Consider the following 26867-nt stretch of genomic DNA (forward strand, 5'->3'; position numbering starts at 1 on the left):
TCACTGGCCTGGTTTATGTGGCAGTGGGACCCATTGCTCATAAGAAAGATTTGCACCAGGGCAAGTTGTATGGAAATATTCTTTATTTACTATGGCGAACAGAGGATATGAAGGATAGCATATCCTTTTGATGAACCGAAGGCACAGAGATTCTCATACTGCTAAGAATGGCAATGTCAATCTCAGCTTGGTTTAGGGTTAGGAAAATTCTAGTGAGATGTTTCAGTAGGTCTTTTGGGTTGTTATTTGCTAGCGACAGAATAGTGCTGCTACCATAGGGCATACAGCAAGCCAGGGGTCATAGAGAGAACGGGTAGTTCCCCAGAGAATTCTGTTGTTGTTGTTGTATCAAATTAATAGGCATGCTTCAACCAACCCACTCACGCAGGCGCGGGTGTGCTCTCTCTCACACACACACACACACACACACACACACACACACACACACACACACACACACACACACACACACACACACACACACAGTCAGGGCGTCCCCTCCTTGCTGTGGTGGTTGCTGCTCTGCCAGATCTCTCTTCTCAACCGCGGAATTCACAACAACCTCCCAGAATAGAGCGATATGGTGGCATTAAACCATGAATCCACCCAGGCCCGTTATACAATAAGCATTTATATATAACACCCATAGAAGCCATTTAATGATAAAGACAATTTGTTATATTGCTTTTTTTAACTCAACTACACAACTTTTATGTTTGAAGTGTTAGATCAAGAGTCTCTGGGCGCGTAATGAAAGAGCACATTTTTTTAATTAAAATATTAATTAAAGGCATACAACAACAGCCTAAACAAAAAATAAAAGTGTTGCTTTGAGGCATTCCTGTGGAATATTTACGGCCTTGTTTTCTCATGTAAACTCTAGATTGGAGAGGAAAGACTGGGAGCTCTACAGGAATTCAGCAGCTACTTACCAGTCCATTGGCAGCTCCCAGTGTCCCTCTGACTAGCTGACAATCAGTGGGTTAAGGGAAGGAGGAAGTACTCTTGCCATTTTAAAGACTGCTTACCACCTCAGTGTTATGTATGTGGAAAGGCAACATCATTTACTTCAATGGCTTTTTAAATCTAATCTATTTGAAATTTGGGTTGATCTTCTAGTATACCATGGTGGAATGATCTTTAAGAGGGATATAAGAATAGGTCCTTTAGAAACAAATCCTTATTGATATAGCTGTTGTTATTGTATCAATCAATTAGATTTCTTTACCAGGATTTTCTTTCCAGGATTTTCTTTTACACAATACTTTACCTCACACAACTTACTGGAAACTGAACTACTCTTTCCTGGGTAAATGTCCTCTCCATCAACAGAAACAAATCCAGCCAGTGTTTGTTTTGTTTTTTAGAAACTCACTTCCCGTGTACATGAATCAGGGGATGTCCCTGTAATCATTACCAGGTGTGTCAACAACCGCCTTTGAGCCTATTCACAGATAATGCCTAGACCACAGTAGACTTCTCCACTACTGAGGGCTCCCATCTCTCTCAACTCTGTTTCTGCCTCTAGCTCCCGGTGAGTGAGTCAGTGAGTCAGTGAGTCAGAGTAGAGCCATTTAACAAGCCAGCTGGATTAATGAGGAATGTTTTAGCTGAGGGCTGTCTGGCTGGGCCTCAAACTGGGCCTTAAAGGGAAGATTGCAGAATTAATTTGCCATTAAACATTCTGATTTGCTTCATCCTTCCAACTAAATGTCCCAATACGACATATCACTTTACATTTGCAATTTGGGAGAAATTTATATTTTATCAGAATTTGACTGAAGTTATGTAAGAAAATATTTCAGAAATGTGACATAAAGAGGAGCACTAGCAGGGCGAAACTGTCCACATAAGACGGTAAAGACCCACATCATGCAGAGTCCTACTATTGTTGTTTTCCCATTATTCTCTGCAGATCCTCTCAAGCTCTGTCAGGTTGGATGGGGGGAGCATTGCTGGACAGCTGTTTTCAGGTCTATCCAGAGATGTTTGATCGGGTTCAAGTCCGGGCTCTGGCTGGGCCACTCAAGGGGATTCAGAGACTTGTCCCGAAGCCACTCCTGCGTTGTATTGGCTGTGTGTTTAGGGTCATTGTCCTGTTGGAAGATGAACCTTCACCCCAGTCTGAGGTCCTGAATGCTCTGGAGCAGGTTTTCATCAAGGATCTCTGTACTTTGCTCCGTTCATCTTTCCATCGATCCTGACTAATCTTGCAGTCTCTGCCTCCGAAAAAAATCCCCACAGCGTGATGCTGCCACCACCATGCTTCACCGTAAAGATGGCGCCAGGTGCCCTCCAGACGTGACGCTTGGCATTCAGGCCAAAGCGTTCAATCTTTCAGCCAGAGAATCTTGTTTCTCATGGTCTGAGATTCCTTTAGGTGCCTTTTGCCAAACTCCAAGCAGGCTGTCATGTGCCTTTTACTGTAGAGTAGCTTCCGTCTGGCCACTCTACCATAAAGAGCTCCAGAGTTCCTCTGTGGAGATGGGAGAACCTTCCAGATGGACAACCCTCTCTGCAGCACTCCACCAATCATGGTGGAGTGCTGCAGAGAGGGTTGTCCATCTGGAAGGTTCTCCCATCTCCACAGAGGAACTCTGGAGCTCTGTCAGAGTGACCATTGGGTTCTTGGTCAGGGTTCTTGGTCACCCTGACCAAGGCCCTTCTCCCCCGATTGCTCAGTTTGGCCGGGTGGCTAGCTCTAGGAAGAGTCGTCGTGGTTCCAAACTTCTTCCATTTAAAAATGATGGAGTCCACTGTTTTCTTGGTACCCTTCCCCTTTTTTTGGTACCCTTCCCCATATCTGTGCCCACAATCCTGTCTCTGAGTTCCTTCAACCTCATGGCTTGGTTTTTGCTCTGACATGCACTGTCAACTGTGAGACCTTATACAGACAGGTGTGTGCCTTTCCAAATCATGTCCATAAGGCTGTAATGTAACAAAATGCTGTAACGTAACGAAATCTGGAAAAAGGTAAGGGGTCTGAATGCTTTCCGAATGCATTGTATATAGTCTTGGTTTTTCATAATCTACTAGCAATATAACGACAAAACTCTTTGGGCACTTTAGTACCTATAGTTGAGGTCGGAAGTTTACATACACCTTAGTCAAATATATTTGAACTCAGTTTTTCACAATTTCTGACATTTAATCCTAGTAGAAATCCAGTTAGGATAACCACTTTATTTTAAGAATGTGAAATGTCAGAATAATAGTATAGAGAATTATTTATTTCAGCTTTTATCTATTTAATCACATTCCCAGTGGGTCAGAAGTTTACATACACTCAATTAGTATTTGGTAGCATTGCCTTTAAATTGTTTAACTTGGGTCAAACGTTTCAGGTAGCCTTCCACAAGCTTCCCACAATAAGTTGGGTGGATTTTGGCCCATTCCTCCTGACAGAGCTGGTGTAACTGAGTCAGGTTTGTAGGCCTCCTTGCTCGTGCACGCTTTTTCAGTTCTGCCCACACATTTACTATAGGCTTGAGGTCAGGGCTTTGTGATGGCCACTCCTTAACATCCTGAGTAATGTCTTGAGATTTTGCTTCAATATATCCACATAATGTATCCATAATATATAACATAATATATCCACATAACAATGGTCATTATGGCCAAACAGTTCTACTTTTCTCCAAAAAGTATGATCTTTGTCCCCATGTGCAGTTGCAAACCATAATCTGGCTTTTTTTATGGCGGTTTTGGAGCAGTGACTTCTTCCTTGCTGAGCGGACTTTCAGGTTATGTCGATATAGAACTCATTTTACTATGGATATAGATACTTTTGTACCCGTAAGGTCCTTTGCTGTTGTTCTGGGATTGATTTGCACTTTTCGCACCAAAGTACATTCATCTCTACGAGACAGAATGCTTCTCCTTCCTGAGCGGTATGATGACTGCGTGGTCCCTACTTGTGTACTATTGTTTGTACAGATGAACGTGGTACCTTCAGGCGTTTGGAAATTGCTCCCAAGGATGAAACAGACTTGTGGAGGTTTATAATTTTTTTTATGAGGTCTTGACTGATTTCTTTTGATTTTCCCATGATGTCAAGCAAACAGGCACTGAGTTCGAAGGTAGGCCTTGAAATACATCCACAGGTACACCTCCAATTGACTCAAATGATGTCAATTAGCCTCTCAGAGGCTTCTAAAGACATGACATCATTTTCTGAAATTTTCCAAGCAGTTTAAAAGCACAGTCAACTTAGTGTATGTAAACTTCTGACCCACTGGAATTGTAATACAGTGAATTATTAGTGAAATAATCTGCCTGTAAACAATTGTTGGAAAAATAACTTGTGTCATGCACAAAGTAGATGTCCTAACCGACTTGCCAAAACTATAGTTAGTTAACAAGAAATTTGTGGAGTGGTTGAAAAACGAGTTTTAACCTTTCTGATCTCCCCATCCCGGATCCGGGATCGTGAATACAGACTCAAGCTCATTACCATAACGCAACGTTAACTATTCATGAAAATCGCAAATGAAATGAAATAAATATGCCATCTCTCAAGCTTAGCCTTTTGTAAACAACACTGTCATCTCAGATTTTCAAAATATGCTTCTCAACCATAGGAAAACAATCATTTGTGTAAAAGTAGCTAGCTAGCGTAGCATTTAGCGTTAGCATTAGCGTTAGCATCCAGCACGCAACATTTCAACAAAAACATAAAAGCCTTCAAATAAAATAATTTACCTTTGAAGAACTTCTGATGTTTTCAATGAGGAGACTCTCAGTTAGATAGCAGATGCTCAGTTTTTCCAAAAAGATTCTTTGTGTATTAGAAATAGCTCCGTTTTGTGCATCACATTTGGCTACCAAAAAAACCCGAAAATTCAGTCCTCAAAACGCGAACTTGTTTCCAAATTAACTCCATAATATCGACTGAAAACATGGCAAACGTTGTTTAGAATCAATCCTCAAGGTGTTTTTCACATATCTCTTCGATGATATATCGTTCGTGGAAGCATGGTTTCTCCTCTCAATCAAATGGAAAAATACTTGCACATGGCTTTGCGCACCAGTTTCGACGCAGGACACCAGGCGGACACTTGGAAAATGTAGTCTCTTATGGTCAATCTTCCAATGATATGCCTACAAATACGTCACAATGCTGCCGACATCTTGGGGAAACGGCAGAAGGTCTAAGCTTATTCCTGTCGCATTCACAGCCATATAAGGAGACATTAGAAAACAGAGCTTCAGAAATTCTGCTCATTTCCTCTTTGACGTATCATCTTGGTTTCGCCTGTAGAATGAGTTCTGGGGCACTTACAGACAAAATCTTTGCAGATTCTGAAACTTCAGAGTGTTTTCTTTCAAAACTGTAGTATGCATAGTCGAGCATCTTTTCGTGACAAAATATCGCGCTTAAAACGGGAACGTTTTTTATCCAAAAATGAAATAGCGCCCCTAGAGATGCAACTGGTTAATGACTCCAACCTAAGTGTATGTAAACTTCCGACTTCAACTGTACTTACCTGATTCACATCAATCATTGAAGTCACCAGCCGTTATGCTGCAGTAGCACCGGTGGTGTCAGTGGACTTGAAGCCTACATTGACTGTGAGCTCAGAACCGGTTTTTAGCCTCAACTTCATGGTGAATCCACTCTTCCACTGTTGGTAGCCATCAAAATGACCGAAGCACCAGGGGTTCCCCTCCTCACAAAGCGGTCAAACTTCTCACATTTCGGACAAACATGCATGCCGGTAAACAGTGGTTGTAGTGCACTCCCGCTACCATCAGGCCGTTCCCTTCTTGACATCAAAGCCGCAATTGACTGTTGGTATTGACTGTCAATGTAATTCAAATGTAATTCAAAAATAGAAGTGCATAACATATTTTTCTTATACACTGTTGCTTAAAGACTGTTTAGATGGAATTGAATCCATCTGCGTTGTTCATTTTGTGGAAATATATTGTGCAACCTTCCCTTTAACGACAGCTAGGCCAGGGCCTGGCCAGGAGGGATAGAAATGAGGATGATGATGGTCATTAAGCTTCATGACTCACAGGCCTGTCATACAGTAGGAGAGGTGGAGGAGGGATGGCAGATGGTAATAACAGTCATGTGAATGGAGCAGAGTAAGAGTAGGGTAATTTCAAAGGTGTAGCAACAACAGTCCCTCTGGGGGTTAAGAATAGTTGGCTTCAGAGCAACAGTTTTGCAGCTACATTCCCATTTGCCCTAATGCTTGTTGAGTGTGAAGTGTTTTATAACACCATAATAACCTAAGAAAATGTACAATTTCTATCCAAAAGTTGTTTGATCAATGCCTCCATTCCTCCCCACCCCACCCGTTTACACACACGCACACATAATTTGCTCACACACACGTAACAAGCACCACGCACGTGTAACCGATGTGAAATGGCTAGCTAGTTAGCGGGGTGCGCGCTAATAGCGTTTCAAACGGTGACTTCACTTGCCCTGAGGCCTTGAAGTAGTGGTTCCCATTGCTCAGCAAAGGCTGCGGCTTTTGTGGAGCGATGGGTAACGATGCTTCGTGGGAGGCAGTTGTTGATGTGAGCAAAGGGTCCCTGGTTCGAGCCCAGGTAGGGGCGATGAGAGGGATGGAAGCTATACTGTTACATCGATGCTGTTGACTTGGATCACTGGTTGCTGCGGAAAAGGAGGAGGTCAAAAGGTAGGTAGGTGTAACCAATGCGAAATCGCTAGCTAGTTAGCCGGGTGCTCTTTTTAGCAAGAAATAAAGGCATTTCACTGTACTAGTGCAAGTGAGAATAAAAACTTGAAACTTGAAGGTCTAGGATAGATGAAATGGGTCAAAGATGAAGACCACCAGATGGGACCATACTTGATTAACCACCCATGAACCTCAGCCATGACAGTGTGTGTTTTACGATAGACAAAAACAGTAGAAACAATTGTTGAACCCCATAATTGAGGCGAGGGCACATCTGTTTCCACGCTGTGTTGTACGCAGCACGGATGGCAGACATGTAATTTCATAATACACCAGAGCGAGAGAAAAACAACCTGGCTATCTGGGCAGGTTTCAAAAAACCAGCAGAGGGCCCAACTAGAAGGCAGGCTTGCTCTAATGAAGTCTCTCTCTACAGTGTGAAAGAAAGCGGGAAGGAGGAGAGGAGAAGAAATGTTGTTTTCAATCCTCAGATCCTCTCTGCTTCTCTCTCTCTCTTTCTCAATTCAACTCAATTCAATTCAAGGGCTTTATTGGCCTGGGAAACATATGTTAACATTGCCAAAGCAAGAGGAAATAGATAATAAACAAAAGTGAAATAAATAATAACAATTTACAGTAAACATTACACTCACAGAAGTTCCAAAAGAATAAAGACATTTCAAATGTCATATTATGTCTATATACAATGTTGTAACGATGTGCAAATAGTAAAGTACAAAAGGGAAAATAAATAAACGTAAATATGGGTTGTATTTACAATGGTGTTGGTTCTTCACTGGTTGCCCTTTTCTTGTGGCAACAAGTTACAAATCTTGCTGCTGTGATGGCACACAGTTGTATTTCACCCAGTAGATATGGGAGTTTATCAAAATTGAGTTTATTTTCAAAATCTTTGTGAATCTGTGTAATCTGAGGGAAATATGGGTCTCTAATTTGGTCTCTCTCTCGCTCTCTCATACCCTCGTCCTCCCTCCCGGCAGGGTAGTCCCCTGATGCAGCCAGGCTCGAGTTCGGGTTACAGCTCAGCACCGAACCCGCCCCCACCCCATGGCCCCTCCCTCACCCCATGGCCCCTCCCCACTTGTTTACATTCCTCAAGGTCCCCCCTGTGTGGAGTGCAAATACTCTCACCTTCCTTCTCGCTGCTAGCAGGACCAGTATGTGTGTGTGGGAGCCTACTATCTGTTTGCTAAACTTCACAGTCCTTATTTATCACCTCCTGCTCTCCATATCTTTCCTCTATTTCTCAATTTTATTATGCGGGAGATGGTAGTTGTCTACTGCGTGCACTTATTTACCTGCAGCCGGTGAAGGAGAAGGTAAGAGCTGTGTCTGCATTCTATTTTGAAGAAGAAGGGGGGCCTTGAGGGAAGAGGAAGAGGGGGGGGGGGGGGGGGAAGTGGGAGGGTAACATACTGAGGCACCAGAGGGAGAGAGCGAGAGAGAGGAGGGAGACATCTGTCTTCAGAATTGTTACTACCTTTGCGTTGTAATGTTGTAGAGGGATCTGTTGGAATTCTCCTAGGAGTTCTGTTCTGACCTGGAATGTAGCCTGCTGAGGAGGCCTGAGACTTGCTGTAGAGAGCCGGATGTGAGTTCAAGAGAACCCTATGTGTGTGCTTGTGTGTGTGCGTGTGCGTGTGTGTGTGTGTGTGTGTGCGTGTGTTTGTGTGTGTGTGTGTGTGTGTGTGTGTGCGTGTGTTTGTGTGTGTGTGTGTGTCTGTGTGTGTGTGTATGTGTATGTGTGTAGGGGTAAACCAGCATAAGGCAGGGTAGAGGAGGAGGGTATCTCTTTTATCATGCGTGTCTGGTATTCAGATCCTACAACAGCCCTATTGGCTTGACTGAAAGGAAAGTACTTAACCCACCAGATTGAGACAGAGGCACCAGGGTCATGTTGCTAACTCTCCTTTGTTGAGCTAGAGGAGAGTGACACTGATTGTGGAATGGTGCTTTTACCCACGACTTCAACACAGCCTTCGCTTGCACATGGAATATGTCTAATGCATTGAGCTGCATTCTGTAAGCACCGGTTGCTTGTCTTGTTAGCTAGCTAGAACTCTTTCATTTTCTCTTCAGTAATCTATTCGAGGAATGAGCAAGAGCGATGGATTTGACTGTGCTGCTTTGATCTCTGACTGTGGTTGTATTTTTCTGCCCAGGGTTTAACTGGGCTGTTTAGACATATGTTGGAGGGTCAAAGGGTAGTGGGGACGGGTTGGTAAATCACCCCACAGTGAGGAATGCAGAGATCAAACACTGTGACTGACTGACTGGGGACTAAACACCACTTTGTCTCTGCTATATCAGCACACAGAGAGACAGATGGGTGGCTTCTTGGCTTTCATCACCAGTTAGTTATATAACCTGAACATGAGGAACACCGTACAGCACAATGTACGAATGAGAGTTATAGGTGTTTTTTTTCATTCGCAAAATAATGTGGCTGATGGTTAGAACTTGGGAGTTCTTGGAGTGGGATCAACTCTAGCCTAAATCATTGTTGGTTGGTGATACTTTTGTGGTTTTATTTAATCAGAATGGTTAGATTTTGTGATTAGTTTGTGTTGTTTTGGTTTGAGATTGAGGGGAAACTATTCTGTGCTGCACTGTTGTCTAGGAGAACACTCTTGTCCTGTGCAGTTGAAGTGCTGATAATTCCCTTGCTTTGTTGTTCTTACAACCTGTAGCCTAATCATTGTCCACCAGCTCTGGAAATGTGGCATACTTTTGAGTTAATGTGTGTGTTCATTTGAATGTTTGTGTGTCAAAGGGTGTGAGTTTGTGTATCCCTGTTTGTTTTTATCAGCGAGCTGTACTTGTTGTTCATTCCATGTGATTGTGAATGTAATAACTTATTTGTGTATGTGAGAACGTGATCGTCTTTTTGGTCATGTGAGCGTCTTTGTGGTCATCCACCTGTATGTGTGTGTGTCCATGTGTGGTCATGTCTGTGTGTGTCTCCATACCAGCTGACCGTTTGAAGACGCTCCATCTCTTGTCGTTCCAGTGCCTCGCTCTCAGGGCCTGGCCCAGGACAAAGCAGCCCTGTCCAAGAGGAGCGCTAATGGGGGAGGATCCACCAGCATGACCCTGGGCCGTGGAGCCCACCGAGCCACATCGATCACCAGCAGCCCCGACCACAGCGACCACGCCCTCTCAGCCAGCAGTGACTCAGGCCTGTCCAGCACCTCCCTCTGGACCGACCGACCCCCAGTTCCCATCACCACCAGCACCAGGTCCCAGCAGGGTCCCAGCCGCCAGGAAAAGGCTCAGCTGAAGCGCCTGCTGAGTGGGTTCGGCCTGGAGGAACCCTCCCGAGAGCTTGAGGAGATGTCTGAGTGCGGAGGTGGAGGGCCAGGAGGGGTGGCCTTCCAGAGACTGGTCCAAGTCCAGGTGCATGTCGTCGGAGACCCGCGGCCCCCCAGGGAGAGGGAAACGGACATCCTGGATGACCTGGTCCTCCTGTCGGGTCACGACCTGCACAGTGTGGACAGCCTGGGAACCCTGTCATCGTCCTGCCACAAGAGCAGCCAGAATTCCCTGCTGTCGGATGGCTTTGGCAGCCCCGGGGGAGAGGAGCTCCAGCACCAGCCTCACCACCAGCCCCAGCACCACCACCCAGCCCCTGCAGCCATGGAGGAGTATGAGAGGGCCTATGCTGAGGCCCGGAGGGGCTGTCTGGGCCAAAGGAGTGCTTCGATCTCTGCCTCCACCCCAGCCAGCACTGTTCCCATGCCCAAGCAGCAGGTCTACCTGCAGGGCAGCTACTCCACACACACCTGGGTGCGCCAGCAGCAGATGGTAGCAGCCCATCAATATGCCTACCTGCAGGCCGAGGAGGGTGAGGAAAGGGAGAGGTACCCAGGGGACAACAAGCAGCAGGAGGGAAGCCCACCCAAACCACCAGCCTCTACAGTGCCACAACAAAGCTCCGTGCTGAGGATGGACACTGCTGTCCAGAGAACGGTGATGGCCCTGCCACAAAATCACACTGAGCAGTCTCCTGCGGTCGTCAACAAGAACAAGCGAGACGAGGAGTTCAACTCTTTGACCGTGGACATTGATAACTCCATCGACCAGCTCAACCAGTTGATTATGGACCTGGACCCCACGTTCATGCCGGTCCCCACACACTCCAGCTCGGTCAAGAGGAACGGAGGTACAGGGATGCACGTGAATGGCTCTGCCACCACCACCACCACCGCCACCTCAACAGGCTGCCCCAATGGAGTCAGTCACAGACTCATGGATAACAGTACAGCCCCACTGCAAAGCACACAGCAGTCAGGTAAGACAGACAGCAAGCTCTGGGTGTGGTGGTGGTGGTGTGGTGATATGAATGGTGGTGGTTAGGGATGGGCGATATGGCCAAAATCTCATATCCCGATAAAGGTCATTTCATATCTCGATAACGATACATATTACGATATAGCACATTTTCTGTAAATTCAATTGATTAAATAAGCATGTTTCAAAATATAAAATATGAATGTATAAAATCTAAAAAGTTAAATAGAAAACACTTCAAATATAGTTGCAAACAAAATAAATATAGGCCTAAAATATATATATATATATTTTTGGGGGCCTTGCCTGTTTTGCATGTTATTGTGGCATTAATATGTGTCACATATCAATTTGAATTTGGTAACTTGGGTCGAGTGAAACCCTGTTTCACGACCGTGTAAATTAGGGCCTTGTCTTTTCAGATGTAAGTTGTAACGGCAGCTGTTATCTCCTTCCATCTTCCTGATTCTTTGCCATATGGTGTGCCGCAGGAAAAGCCTCTTGCAACGTCTGAGTCGTGGGTTTGTTTTGAGCACTTGACTGTACTTTTTGTGGGTCTCATCCGTAGACTCTCTCTGTACTGTTTCACATTATTCTTGTGTAGGTGGTAAAATATGTTAGTGGTGTTTGAGCTTGTTGTCGGCACTGGTCTGCGGCATATTTTGCAGTGAACGGTTTCCTGGTTCGTGTCAGAATTTTATACCCAAACCACGTCCATGCGTCCGAAGTTGCCCCTCTTTTAGGTACGAGCTCCGTGTCTCCGTGCTCTGTGTCACATTCACTCTCTTCCATGTTTGTTGGTGTTGCAAATCTCCGCAAAGCGTCGTCCAATTGACGAAAAATATTGCCATATAGAGTGTGATTTGAGACACAACGAAATAAACGATAATGGTGATTCAATAATAGTACTGGTGGTAATGATAGCGGTGGTGGTGGAAATGTAACGCAACCTCTGCAAATAGCAAAGCTTCATAAACAATGGTGGGGGTAGGAAATCAATGAGACAGTCAGATTTGGTAAAACATCTGTTCTGGGAGAACTTCAACATGAAATCCTCACTTCTCTTAAAACATAGTGTTAACTTTACCAAAACACACTTTTGCTCTCTCTCCCACCTGGAGGGCTGTTTGCCAGTGTAAATAGCAGGGTTCCTGACAGCTTTTCAGATGTTTTCAGCTTGTTTTTGAGTCAGAGGGCATTGTCGAGGCTTGTCTGTGTACAGCTATCTCACTCAGGAATCAGAGGGAGAGAGAGGGCTGTCATCAGGTCTGTAGATCTAGGCTCACACATCTCTAGAACATTCATGCATGTGGGACACTATACGTTCCTCACACGTTCTCAGGCCCTACTTGTCATTTGCTCACTGAAGCTGCTTTTATCAGTAGAAACACCAGCTTGATTTTTCTTGTCTTCATGTTAAAGGGAATATTCCAGCTGTCGGTGTCAGCAGGTCCCCTTGTTATCCATCTAAAATAATTTAAAAAGAAGTGGAGGAATATTCTATGTTTTGAACATTGCAATAGTTTTCCACAAAAAAAAAACCTTGCCTTATCTTTAGTTCAGATGCCAAATATTTCCCTCTGGAAGTCTGGATATTATATTGGTCTATTATGCCCTTGTTCATGGACATAAACGTTGATTCTGAAACACTGTGCCAAAGAATCCTAGGAGTGTTCAGTGCTTATCAGTGACTGAAAAGTAGCCTACGTCTCCCACCAGCTTTGGACCTTAGACGTTCACTGTAGAAAAGGCCCATGGAGTTGGTGGAATACTCCTTTAATTCATTGCCATTCACTCAGCTGGGCCAGGGGCGCTTTAATTAGATCAGGTGGAAATGTCCGACAGATCTCAACTCCATAAAAGGAGGAAATTGCCATCGCCTGATCTCGCTGCTTTCTCTTCCTTAACTCCATCTGATCCAGAAGTTCTGTGCTTCCATGAATCAACCACAGACTACTCAGTAAATATGCCACTTTATGGTTAAAGGAATTCCTGCCTCAGTCTCATCCATTCCTCTGTCACCTGACACGTGACCACCTGTTCACCTTCACTGTCAGTCATCCTACCTGTCCAGCTACCCACACAGATTCCACTAATCTTTCATTCACGGTATTTTGGTCTGTAATCTGAAACCAGCTAATTTCACTATCTCACTTTTGTTTGTTTCCCTCTATTAGGGATATCTACAGTATCTTGCAGAACTATTCAAATGTACAGATTTAATCTTACGCACTTACTAAAACCACAAATATTTTGTATGTTTTCATTTCACCAAACTTGGCCGTGTTTTCTCAGTTGTTGAACTTGTGAATGTTGATGACTCAAGTACAAGCATGCAGTGCAGTTCATTGGCTCTGGAACTGTGGTCCACCATTTTGTTTCTACCTGGAGTAAGTGAGTGCGGTCTGGCTGTCAGTAGAGTGTGAATGACATTAAGGTATGTACCTGGAGCAGCCAGGGGGCACATAAAGAGGTTAGCGCAGGGCTCTGGAATTTCCAAGAGAGGAACAAGTGTGCCTGCCTGGAGGCATCGCATTTTCCATCCGATTTCAGAGACTTGTACCTGTCTGTGCATATCCGGTACATACAGTGGAACATCCAGACTGACACACAGCACAGTACAGAAACACGCTGTGTTTGGCTTATTTACAAAAAGGCCATATACAGATGTAGCACCTTAATTTGATCACTCTTGTTGCTGAGAATTGTTCCGCACAGCAGGAAATGCAAACGTAGTGTATTTGAGCTTTAAAAAGGATTCTAAACTTTGTGATTTCCGCTTTGAAATTTCAGACTTGATTTGCCCTAATGAAAAATGTATCAACCCCTACAGAAATGTCAATTAATTATAATCCACATAATAATTCACATTTCCTGTTGCTGAATTAGGATTTTCCTGCTGTAGCAAACTGGATGAAATTATGATCCTATATCTGTATATTGAGTTGGTTTAGAGTAGACACATAAACACATAAATAATAATGTAGTAACTAAAAAAGTGTTAAACAAATCCAAATATATTTTATATTTAAGATTCTTCAAAGTAGCCACGCTTTGCCTTGATGACAGCTTTGCACACTCCTAGCATTCTCTCAACCAACTACACCTGGAATGCTTTTCCAATAGTCTTGAAGGAATTCCCACATATGCTGAGCACTTGTTGGCTGCTTTTCCTTCACTCTGCGGTCCAACTCATCCCAGACCATCTCAATTGGGTTGAGGTTGGATGATTGTGGAGGCCAGGTCATCTGATGCAGCACTCAATCACTCTCCTTCTTGGTCAAATAGCCCTTACACAGCCTGGAGGTGTGTTGGGTCATTGTCCTATTGAAAACAAATGATAGTCCCACTAAGCGCAAACCAGATGGGATGCAGAATGCTGTGGTAGCCATACTGGTTAAGTGTGCCTTGAATTGTGAATAAATCACTGACAGTGTCACCAGCAAAGCACCATCACACCTACTCCTCCATGCTTCACGGTGGGACCCACACATGCGGAGATCATCCGTTCATCTACTCTGCATCTCACAAAGACATGGCAGTTGGAACCAAAAATCGCAAATTTGGACTGAGTAGTGGTTTCTTTGCAGCAATTCGACTATGAAGGCCTGATTCACGTGTCTGTTACTTGAACTCCGTGAAGCATTTATTTGGGCTGCAATTTCTGAGGTTGGTAACTCTAATGAACTTATCCTCTGCAGCAGAGTTAACTCTGGGTCTTTCTTTCCTGTGGCGGTCCTCATGAGAGCCAGTTTCATCATAACGCTTGATCGTTTTTGTGACTGCACTTGAAGAAATGTTCAAAGTTCTTCAAATTTTCCAAATTGACTGACCTTCATGTCTTAAAGTAATGATTTACTGTGGTTTCTCTTTGCTTATTTGAGCTGTTCTTGCCATAATATGGACTTGGTCTTTTACCAAATAGGGCTATCTTCTGTATACCACCCCTACCTTGTCACAACACAACTGATTGGCGCAAACACATGAAGAAGGAAAGAAATTCCACAAACTTTTAACAAGGCACAGCTGTTAATTGAAATGCATTCCAACAACCTCATGAAGCTTGTTGAGATAAATGTTTTATTTTTATTTAACTAGGCAAGTCAGTTAAGAACAAATTCTTATTTACAATGACGGCCTACAGTGGCCAAACTCTGACGACGCTGGGCCAATTGTGCGCCGCCCTATGGGACTTCCAATCACGGCTGGTTGTGATACAGCCTGGTATTTAGTGACACCTCTAGGACTGAGATGCAGTGCCTTAGACCTCTGCGCCACTCGGGAGCCCCAAATACCAAGAATGCCAATAGTGTGCAAAGCCGTCATCAAGGCAAAGGGTGACTTCTTTGAAGAATTTTAAATACAAAATATATTTGGATTTGTTGTTACTTTTTTGGTCACTACATTATTCCATATGTGTTATTTCACAGTTTTGATGTCTTCACTATTCTACAATGTAGAAAATAGCAAAAATAAAGAAAAACCCTAGAATAAGTAGATGGGTCCAAATTTGAGATTTTTACTGTATGAGTACACACGACTTGGAAAGGTACCTCTGTTATGCTAATGTTTTACATCTTTGGGCAAAATCACAAATTGTATCTTGACAGACCGATATGCCTGCTGTAGCTATAGATAACATGTGTAGAGCAGCTGTATAGAAGACATACACAAACACTGGCACACTCATAAACACTCCACATAAAACTTTCTGAACATTACAAGCAAACTCACTCTACGACACAGCTACGACACAGTACAACTTAAGCCCAATTATAAATACATGAATAGAGTTGTGATTTGACTCCTTTTCTTTGTTGAAATAGGCTAAGTACTGTCGTACTTCAAATCAAATCAAAATGGATTTGTCACATGCTCCAAATACAATGGGATTAGACTTAACCGTGAAATGCTTGCTGACAAGCCCTTACCAACGATGCAGGGTAAAAAAATAATAAGAAAAGAACAACAGTTACACAAGAGGAATTAAATACACAAGAATGTAGCAATACATTCCAGATCAATGTGCAGAGGTATGAGGTATTTGAGGTAGTTATTTGCGAAAGTTTTCATCCCCCATGGCATTTTGCCTATTTTGTTGCCTTACAACCTGGAATCATTTGATTTACACAACATGCCTACCACTTTGAAGATGCAAAATATTTTTTATTGTGAAAAACGAGAAATAATATATTTAAAAAAAACTGATAACTGGAGCGTGCATAACCATTCACCCCCCCCCCCCCCCAAAGTCAATACTTTGTAGAGCCACCTTCTGCAGTAATTACAGCTGCAAGTGTCTTGAGGTATGACTCAATAAGCTTGGCACATCTAGCCACTGGGATTTTTGCCCATTCTTCAAGTCAAAACTGCTCCAGCTCCTTCAAGATGGATGGGTTCCGCTCGTGCACAGAAATCTTTAAGTCATACCACAGATTCTCAATTGGATTGAGGTCTGTGCTTTGACTAGACCATTCCAATACATTTAAATGTTTCCCCTTAAACCACCCGAGTGTTGCTTTAGCAGTATGCTTAGGGTCATTGTCCCGCTGGAAGGTGAACCTCCGTCCCAGTCTCAAATCTCTGGAAGACTGAAACAGGTTTCCCTCAAGAATTTTCCTGTATTTAGCACCATCCTTAAATTCTGACCAGTTACCCAGTCCCTGCCGATGAAAAACATCCCCACAGCATAATGCTGCCACCACCATGCTTCACTTTGGGGATGGTGTTCTCAGGGTGATAAGAGGTGTTGTGTTTGTGCCAGACATAGCATTTTCCTTGACGGCCAAAAATCTCACTTTTAGTTTCTTATAACCAGAGCACCTTCTTCCATATGTTTGGGGAGTCTCCCACATGCCTTTTGGCAAACACCAAATGTGTTTGCTTATTTTTCCGTAAAGCCCAGCTCTGCGGAGTATATGACTTAAAGTGGTCCTATGGACAGATACTCCAATCTCCACTGTGGAGCTTTACAGCTCCTTCAGGGTTATCTTTGGTCTCTTTTTATCCTCTCTGATTAATAACCTCCTTGACTGGTCTGTGAGTTTTGGTGGGCGGCCCTCTCTTGGCAGGTTTGTTGTGGTGCCATATTCTTTCCATTTTTTAATTATGGATTTAATGGTGCTTTGTGGGATGTTCAAAGTTTCAGATATTTTTTATAACCCATCCCTGATCTTTACTTCTCCACAACTTTGTATCTGACCTGTTTGGAGAGCATCTTGGTCTTTATGGTGTGACTTGCTTGCTGGTGCCGCTTGCTTAGTGGTGTTGCAGACTCTGGGGCCTTTCAGAACAGGTGTATATATACTGAGATCATGTGACAGATCATGTAACACTTAGATTGCACACAGGTGGACTTTATTCAACTAATTATGTGACTTCTGAAGGTAATTGGTTGCACCAGATCTTATTTAGGGGCTTCATAGCAAAGGGGATGAATACATATAAATGCACCACTTTTTTGTTTGCTGTTTTAAAGAATTTTTGGAAACTACAGCAATTTGGACTATTTTGTGTTTGTCATTACACGAAATCCAAATAAAAATCCATTCAAATGACAGGTTGTAGGAAAAACGACCAAGGGGGATGAATACTTTTGCAAGGCACTGTACGTACATGAAGGCAGGGTAATCTGACTAGGCAGCAGGATAGATAATAATAATAATAAGAGTAAAATAAAGAGTAGCAGCAGCAAATCACCTTTTTTACTTACGGGCCCTTCCCAACAATGCAGAAAGAAAGAAAATAGAGAAATAATACAACAACATTTACTGAGTGGATAACATAACCCTAACCCAAATCATGATATCATCCTTGGAACGTATGTTATGTCTCTACAAAGTGACGTCTCCCAAAAACAGAAAAAGATAGCAACACCCCAAAAATGACCGCGTTTACAAGCCAAAGGGCAATGAAGACATCCCACCTAAGATAGGGCGTTAGAGAGGTGGTAGTGAGAGTGTTATTAGCAGTGTTAGTCTCTCACATGGTAATGAGATCGCCATTCATTCAGATCCCTCTCAATGAGCTCAAGTCCCCATGATGCCTCCTTAGGGACCATACACTCTGCACCAAATGTTGATTTGACGACATATTTGCCAGAATCAATTTGCAAATTTCAGACGGCACTCTGGTCAGAGGTGTACCTTAGACCGCTCTCGGCCAGCAAACGCTACCAGTGTGTGTCCCCACAAACCCACCCACCCACAGCAGAGACAAACAGAGACAAACTTCCAGTCGAAGCTCGTATCCACTTCAAGACCCTGGTGCTTGCCTACGGAGCTGCAAGGGAAACTGTCCCTTCCTACCGTTAGGCTATGCTCAAACCCAGCACCCCAACCTGAACACTCCGTTTTGCCACTTCTGGACTCTTGGCCCTCCCACCCCTACAGGGGTTCAGCTCCTGCACAGCCTAGTCAAATATCTTCTCTGTCCTGGCACCCTAATGGTGGAACAAGCTTTCTCCTAACGTCAGGACAGTGGAGGTTCTGCCCATCTTCTGAAAATGCCTGAAGCCCTACCTCTTCAAAGAGTATCTTAAATAACCTACTAGTACTGACTTTGCTGATGGAAAATCTACTTACTACGACTGTATGTGGTTGTCCCACCTAGCTATCTTGAGATGCATGCACAAATTGTAAGTCGCTCTGGATAAGAACATGTGCTAAATGTAAAGGTACTAAGGCACAGGCATGCCGAGCCTGACTGAAATATACTGGTTTAGAAAAACAGACACACATTTAAAAACAAAAATGCTGACTAAGAAAAATATGCAAATGAAGTCCAAAATAACACACAATGACAGTCACAACAACCTACACGCACACGCACACACCAACACACACACCTCCTCCGGCTGTGCCCTCAGAGAATGTGTGTGTGTGTGTGTGCGTGTGCGTGTGTGTGTAATCATCCTGTGCATTAGTACAGTCGTGGCCAAAAGTTTTGAGAATGACACAAATATTAATTTTCACAAAGTCTGCTGCCTCAGCTTGAATGATGGCAATTTGCATATACTCCAGAATGTTATGAAGAGTGATCAGATGAATTGCAAATAATTGCATAAGTCTCTCTTTGCCATGCAAATGAACTGAATCCCCCCAAAACATTTGCAATGCATTTCAGCCCTGCCAAAAAAGGACCAGCTGACATCATGTCAGTGATTCTCTCGTTAACACAGGTGTGAGTGTTGACGAGGACAAGGCTGGAGATCACTCTGTCATGCTGATTGAGTTCGAATAACAGACTGAAAGCTTCAAAGGGAGGGTGGTTGCTTGGAATCGTTGTTCTTCCTCTGTCAACCATGGTTACCTGCAAGGAAACACGTGCCGTCATCATTGCTTTGTACAAAAAGGGCTTCACAGGCAAGGATATTGCTGCCAGTAAGATTGCACATAAAACAACCATTAATCGAATCATCAAGAACTTCAAGGAGAGCGGTTCAATTGTTGTGAAGAAGGCTTCAGGGCACCCAAGAAAGTCCAGCAAGCGTCAGGACTGTCTCCTAAAGTTGATTCAGCTGCGGGATCGGGGAACCAGCAGTACAGAGCTTGCTCAGGAATGGCAGCAGGCAGGTATGAGTGCATCTGCACACACAGTGAGGCGACGACTTTTGGAGGATGGCCTGGTTTCAAGAACGGCAGAAAAGAAGCCACTTCTCTCCAGGAAAAACATCAGGGACAGACTGATATTCTGCAAAGGGTACAGGGATTGGACTGTTGAGGACTGGGGAAAGTAATTTTCTCTGATTAATCCCCTTTCCGATTGTTTGAGCCATCCGGAAAAAAGCGTGTCCGGAGATGACAAGGTGAAGCATCCTGAGACCATTCATGTGTGGAGTTGCTTCTCAGCCAAGGGAGTGGGCTCACTCACAATTTTGCCTAAGAACACAGCCATTAATAAAGAATGGTACCAACACACCCTCCAAGAGCAACGTCTCCCAACCATTCAGGAACAGTTTGGTGATGAACAATGCCTTTTCCAGCATGATGGAGCACCTTGCCATAAGGCAAAAGCGATAACTAAGTGGCTCGGGGAACAAAACATCGATATTTTGGGTCCATGGCCAGGAAATTCCCCAGAACTTAATCCCATTGAGAACTTGTGGTCAATCCTCAAGAGGCGGGTGGACAAACAAAAACCCACAAATTCTGACAAACTCCAAGCATTGATTATGCAAGAATGGGCTGTGGCCCAGAAGTTAATTGACAGCATGCCTGGGCGGATTGCAGATGTCTTGTAAAAGAAGGGTCAACACTGCAAATATTGACTCTTTGCATCAACTTCATGTAATTGTCAATAAAAGCCTTTGACACTTATGACATGCTTGTAAATATACTTCAGTATTCCATAGTAACATCTGACAAAAATATCTAAAGACACTTAAGCAGCAAACTTTGTGGAAATTAATATTTGTGTCATTCTCAAAACTTTTGGCCACAACTGTACATCTCCACATTAACATTCCTCATGGCTATAGGATGACAGGGCTTTCTGGGAGGCCTTAAATTAGCACCCCGGTGCTGAGTGGAGGGTCACCCCAGGCCGTCACAAGTCTGCCCCCCACCTCACATCTCCCCTCGGTCCTCAGCTGTCCACTCACAATGACACAGACACTAGTACTAAACTATACTCAATATGATGCCAGTTGAAGGTATTGGAGAGGTATAACAACTCCTAGAGAGTGTAATCAAGAAGTTAGAGCCAGAAGTCTTTAGTATGATATTGCTTCACACATTGCATGTCACTAACATCGCTTAAAGGGTTGACATTCTTCAGAAGCATGTATTTCCTATAGACTTGAGGTGGTAGTGCTCTCTGGGTAGTTCAGCATCAATGGCTAGTTCTCACCCTCCGTTCTGTTTCTTTGTGTGTCTGAGCAGCCGTCCCATCATCCATTGGTGATGTCAGAGTGGACGCCATGCAGAGTCTGAGTCGGCAGGTCAGTGATGTCACAGATCACCCAGGGTTCTGTGGCTCAGGTTGGGGTGTGCAGGAAGACTACAGGAGCACACAGACCTACTCACCCTGCGTACCTCACACACAGGTACCTGAACATACTGAAACCCTGACTCGCTGACTCCCAATGTCTGTCATTACCTTGTAGTTTAGAACAGACCATACAGAATATAGTTCTACATAGAGCTATGGCTATATGGAACGCAAGCAGTAGAATCCGATTTTAAAAACTGATAAAAATACACCTTATGGAACAGCGGGGACTGTGAAGAGACACACACACAGGCACAGACTCACATACACATGATAAGACACGCACTCTACCCACATGTACACATAGATGTTGTATTGTAAATATGTGATAGTTGAGTAGTGGTCTGAGGGAACACACTTAATGTGTTCCCTTTCACTTTGTGAAAAGTGTTATGAAATGTAATGTCATGTAATATTTTAAATGGCCTTGCTTGTCATGATGTGCACAATTAAGTGCTGTGTTTTGCTGTGTACCATTTTTGCTATGTAAAATGTTGTGATGTTCACGCATGTTTTTGCTGTGTGTGTGTTTCAGCATGGCATGCTATTTAGGAGTGACAGTGTGGACTACAGAGCTCAAGGTCCAGAGATGGACAGCGGAGTGGAGGCTGGTAGTGACATGACTCCTCCTACTCCTGCCTTCCCCATCTCTCCCCCTACACCTTATGGTAAGAGCCTCCTTCATTGTCTTGGGCCTCTTTTCAAAGGTGTGTGTGTGATTGCATATGATCGTGCTTGTGATCATTGCTGAATGACTGCATTCTAAACCTAATCTCTTCTTCTATCTTTCCACAGTGAAAAACATGCCGGAATTCCCTCACCTGAGGCAATCTCCATCTCCCAGCATGCAATCCTTTGGAGTTTACAGGATGGAGCAAGGTAGGTCATTGTTGTGTGTATCGCAGCACTAACATTCTCATGAATTAATTCTTCATTCAAGTGAAGTGAGATAAATGTTTAAATATATTCCATAATTCAATGGTCTGGTAAGACGAGGGGCGGCGGTGTGTGTCTATTTGTCAATAACAGCTGGTGCGCGATGTCCAATATTAAAGAAGTCTCGAGGTATTGCTCGCCTGAGGTAGAGTACTTAATGATAACCTGTAAACCATGCTATCTACCAAGAGAGTTATCATCTATATTATTTGTAGTTGTCTTTTTACCACCCCAAACCGATGCTGGCACTAAGACCGCACTCAATGAGGTGTATAAGGCCATAAACAAACAAGAAAATGCTCATCCAGAAGCGGCGCTCCTAGCGGCCCGGGGACTTTAAAGCAGGCCATCTTAAATCCGTTTTACCTCATTTCTGCCAGCAGTTCACATATGTAACCAGAGGAGAAAAAAACTCACCTTTAGACCACCTTCACTTCACACACATAATTCTGCCTTTATTCTGACCATAATTTCTGCTTACAAGCAGAAACTAAAGTATGAAAGTATGAAAGTTACTCACTCAATACGCTACAGGACTGTTTTGCTAGCACAGACTGGAATATGTTCCGGGGTTCATGCAATGGCATTGGGGAGTATACCACCTCAGTCACTGGCTTCATCAATAAGTGCATCAACGACATCATCCCCACACTGACTATACATACATTTGCCAACCGGAAGCCAAGGATTACAAGCAACATCTTCACCGAACTAAAGGCTAGAACCGCTGCTTTCATAAGTAGGCGCTACAGAGGGTAATGCGTACGGCCCAGTACATCACTGGGGCCACTCTTCCTGCCATCCAGGACCTATATACTAGACGGTGTCAGAGGGCCCAAAAAATTGGCAAAGACCCCAGTCATAAACTGTTCTCTCTGCTACTGCACGGCAAGCGATATCGGAGCTCCAAGTCTAGGACAAAAAGGCTCCTTAACAGCTTCCACCTCCAAGCCATAAGACTGCTGAACAATTCATCAAATGGCCACCCCCCCACCCCCTCCGCTGCTGCTCGCTGTTTGTTGTCTACGTATTCTCACTTTACCCCTACCTCCATGTACAAATTACCTCGACTGGCCTGTACCCCCACACATTGACTTGGTACCAGTACCCCATGTATATAGCCTCGTTATTGGTATTTATTGTATTACTTTTATTTTTATTTACTTTAGTTTATTTAGTAAATATTTTCTTAACTCTATTTCTTTAACTGCATTTTTGGTTAAGGGCCTGTAACTAAGCATTTCACAGTAAGGTGTACGTACACCTGTTGTATTCGGCGCATGTGACTAATACAATTTGATTTGATTACAGCAGTACTCAAAATATACTTTTTTACAGAACAATCCGTAGAAATACCACTAGTCTCCACATAAAGTGAATGGATATATTGAAATGTCAGGCCATTGAGGGGAATGTATCATGTGGCACTTGACCTTTGACAAAGCCATTTGATTGGAGGAGTCACACGATAGGACAGTGGAACAATGGATTTGTGGTCTGTGTAGGGAAGTGGAGACATTAGAAGTGAAGGAGTCTATTCCACTCATTCTCTCTCATCCTCCTCTCCCTCTTTACTTCATCTCTCACTCTATTAAAGACAGAAAGTGGGTGTCAGAGAAAGAGAGTGAGTGAGAGAAATAGCTCTAGGAGACAGATCCCAGTGATGAGGGTTTGAATTCAAGTAAGTGGTTTACGTGTGTTCATTGTTCATCACTGCTTTTAACTATCATGAGAACTTCTCTCGGAATGTAATCGACCATAGCCCTTTAGGTGTACATTATGTTTATGTGTTTATATCTGGTTGTCTTTGTTTTTCCTGTGGTATTGCACCATTGCTGGTCACTTTTCCATAACGAATGTATGATCCCTGCCTGTAGTTGGGGATTTTGTGGTGGTTGGAGGCAGTGCACTAAACAAAGCCTTCTCATGGACTGCCTCCTTTCCCTGGGGGTTCCATACAAGTCTCTTTCCTCCCATGGTCGGTTTGGAGAACGTCTGTGTGGTTTCAGTACTGAAAAGAAACCGTTTTTTTTATAGCACATAGTGGCGAAGCCTTGAATGACTAAAACAGTAAAACATGTTGTTTGTGCATAGCCTTGTTGTGGTCTTAGATTTTTCTCAGTGGTGGAACACGCCCAGTTATAAATGTGGTTGTTCTCAGAGATTGGGATGTCTTGGTTTATCATCTACTGGCATACATCTTAAACCATTCTTTTAGAGTATAGAGACATAATCAGACATGGCATAGGTCCCTTCTGTGGTTCCCTCCCTCCGAAACAAGTCATAAAGAGGGTTTTTGTTCCAAATCCAGTTGAGTAGTTGGCAGAGTTTTGTCATCCTGTTGTGGCTGTGGGTCATTGGTGAGGCATGACAGTGATGATATCAGAGGTTACACTCACACACACAAAGTGAGACTCATAGAGGTGACCTTCATGTTCATCTCTTTGTCCCTCTTTGACCCCCACCAGCCTGTTGTCATGGTGATCTGTGTCAGAGGGGTTGTGAGAGTGACAGCACCCCCAGACTGATCTGTGGCCCCACTGTGCCCACTTTGCCCAAGCACGCACCGTGTATAGAATCACCGCATTCAGACATGCCATGTAACCATGGTTATGCAGGGTTGAGGAATCGGGGGGCTCAAAAACTATTTTCTTTCCCCAGTGAAAGTACCTCTGTGTCAAAAGAAGGGTCGAGGGACAAAAAGAAACCAGTACCCCTCTCTCTCGTTTCGTTGTCTGCCTTGTCCTCCACATTCCCATAGAGGTAACTGGGAACCCATGGAAACATCAGTCAATCACTGAGCTGCATGGAATCTGTGGACTGGAAACATGTGGATTCAGGTTCTGGGGGCAGGCACATTTGTATTACATTTTTAATTCACCTTTATTTAACCAGGTAGGCCAGTTGAGAAAAAATTCTCATTTACAACTGCGACCTGGCAAAGATAAAGCAAAGCAGTGCGACAAAAACTACAACACAGAGTTACACATAAACAAATGTACACATTAGAAAAATCTATGTACAGTGTGTGCAAATATAGAAGAGTAGGGAGGTAAGGCGAAATAATTACAAATTAGCATTAACACTGGAGTGATAGATGTGCAGATGAAGATGTGCAAGAGGTGCAAAGACCAAGAGGTAAGTAACAATAGGGGGATGAAGTAGTTGGGTGTGCTATTTACAGATTAGCTGTGTACAGGTTCAGTGATGGGTAAGATGCTCTGACAGCTAATGCTTAAAGTTAGAGAGGGAGATATGAATCCAGCTTCAGAGATTTTTGCAATTCGTTCCAATCATTGGCAGCAGAGAACTGGAAGGAAAGTAGGCCAAAGGAAGTGTTGGCTTTGGGGATGACCAGTTAAATACCTGCTGGAGCGCGTGCTACGGGTGGGTTTTGCTATGGTGACCAGTGAACTGAGATAAGGCGGGGCTTTACCTAGCAAAGACCTATAGATGTCCTGGAGCCAGTGGGGTTGGCAACAAATATGTAGTGAGGGCCAGCCAACGAGAGCATACAGGTCGCAGTGGTGGGTGGTATATGGGGCTTTGGTGACAAAACGGATGGCACTGTGATAGTCTGCATCCAGTTTGCTGAATAGAGTGTTGGAGGCTATTTTGTGAATGATATTGCCAAAGTCAAGGATCGGTAGGATAGTCAGTTTTACGAGGGTATGTTTGGCAGCATGAGTGAAGGACACTTTTTTGCTATATAGGAAGCTGATTCTAGATTTAATTTTGGATTGGAGATGCTTAATGTGAGTCTGGAAGGAGAGTTTACAGTTTAACCAGTCACCTAGGTATTTGTAGTTGTCCACATATTCTACGTCAGAACCGTCCTGAGTAGTGATGCTAGTCGGGCGGGAGGGTGCAGGCAGCAATCGGTTGAAGAGCATGCACTTAGTTTTACTAGCACACACTGAACTTTATCTGAGAAGTAGTTGGTGAACCAGGTGAGTCAGTCATTTGAGAAGCCAAGTCTATTGAGTCTGCCGATAAGAATGCGATGATTGACAGAGTCGAAAGCCTTCGCCAGGTGGATGAAGACGGCTGCACGGTACTGTCTTTTATCGATGGCGGTTATGATATAGTTTCGGACCTTGAGCGTGGCTGAGGTGCACCAATGACCAGCTCGGAAACCAGATTGCGGAGAAGGTACGGTGGGATTCAAGATGGTCGGTGACCTGTTTGTTAACTTGGCTTTCGAAGATTTAAAAAATCAGGGCAGGATGGATTTAGGTCTATAACAGTTTGGGTCTAGAGTGTCTCCCCCTTTGAGTAGGGGGATGACCGCGGCAGCTTTCCAATCTTTGGGGATCTCAGATGATATGAAAGAGAGGTTGAATAGGCTAGTAATAGGGGTTGCAACAGAATGTCTAGCCCAGCTGAATTGTTGGGATCCAGATTTTGCAGCTCTTTCAGAACATCAGCTGTCTGGATTTGGGTGAAGGGGAAGCGGGGGGGGGGGGGGGGGGGGGGGGGGGGGGGGGTGCAAGTTGCTGCAAGGGGTGCTGAGATGTTGGCCGGGGTAGGGGTAACCAGGTGGAAAGCATGGCCAGTCGTAGATAAATGCTTATTGAAATGATCGATTATCGTAGATGTATCGGTGGTGACTGTGTTTCTTATCCTCAGTGCAGTGGGCTGCTGGGAGGAGGTGCTCATATTCTCCATGGACTTTACAGTGTCCCAGAACCCTTTGGAGTTAGTGCTACAGGATGCAAATGTCTGTTTGAAAAAGCTAGCCGTAGCTTTCCTAACTGACTGAGTATATTGGTTCCTGACTTCCCTGAAAAGTTGCATATCACGGGGGCTATTCGATGCTAATGCAGAACGCCACAGGATGTTTTTGTGCTGGTCAAGTGCAGTCAAGTCTGCGGTGAACCAAGGGCTATATCTGTTCTTAGTTCTACATTTTTTGAATGGGGCATGCTTATTTAAGGTGAGTAAGCACTTGGAAAGCACCATGGTGAGGAAAGC

At 44.0% G+C, this 26867-nt stretch overlaps 1 protein-coding gene across 1 annotated transcript in view; it reads left to right on the forward strand.

The window, feature by feature from the left end:
• Positions 1–26867, forward strand: part of LOC139387090 (tensin-3-like) — a 68160-nt gene that overhangs the window by 24812 nt on the left and 16481 nt on the right. Inside the window, exons 13-16 of the mRNA XM_071133090.1 lie at positions 9688–10968; positions 20849–21012; positions 21493–21625; positions 21753–21836. Of these exons, the coding sequence (XP_070989191.1) occupies positions 9688–10968; positions 20849–21012; positions 21493–21625; positions 21753–21836 (1662 nt within the window). The remainder of the gene's footprint in view (positions 1–9687; positions 10969–20848; positions 21013–21492; positions 21626–21752; positions 21837–26867) is intronic.

This window comes from Oncorhynchus clarkii, chromosome 28 (genome assembly GCF_045791955.1).
Source record: "Oncorhynchus clarkii lewisi isolate Uvic-CL-2024 chromosome 28, UVic_Ocla_1.0, whole genome shotgun sequence".
Lineage (NCBI taxonomy): Eukaryota > Metazoa > Chordata > Actinopteri > Salmoniformes > Salmonidae > Oncorhynchus > Oncorhynchus clarkii.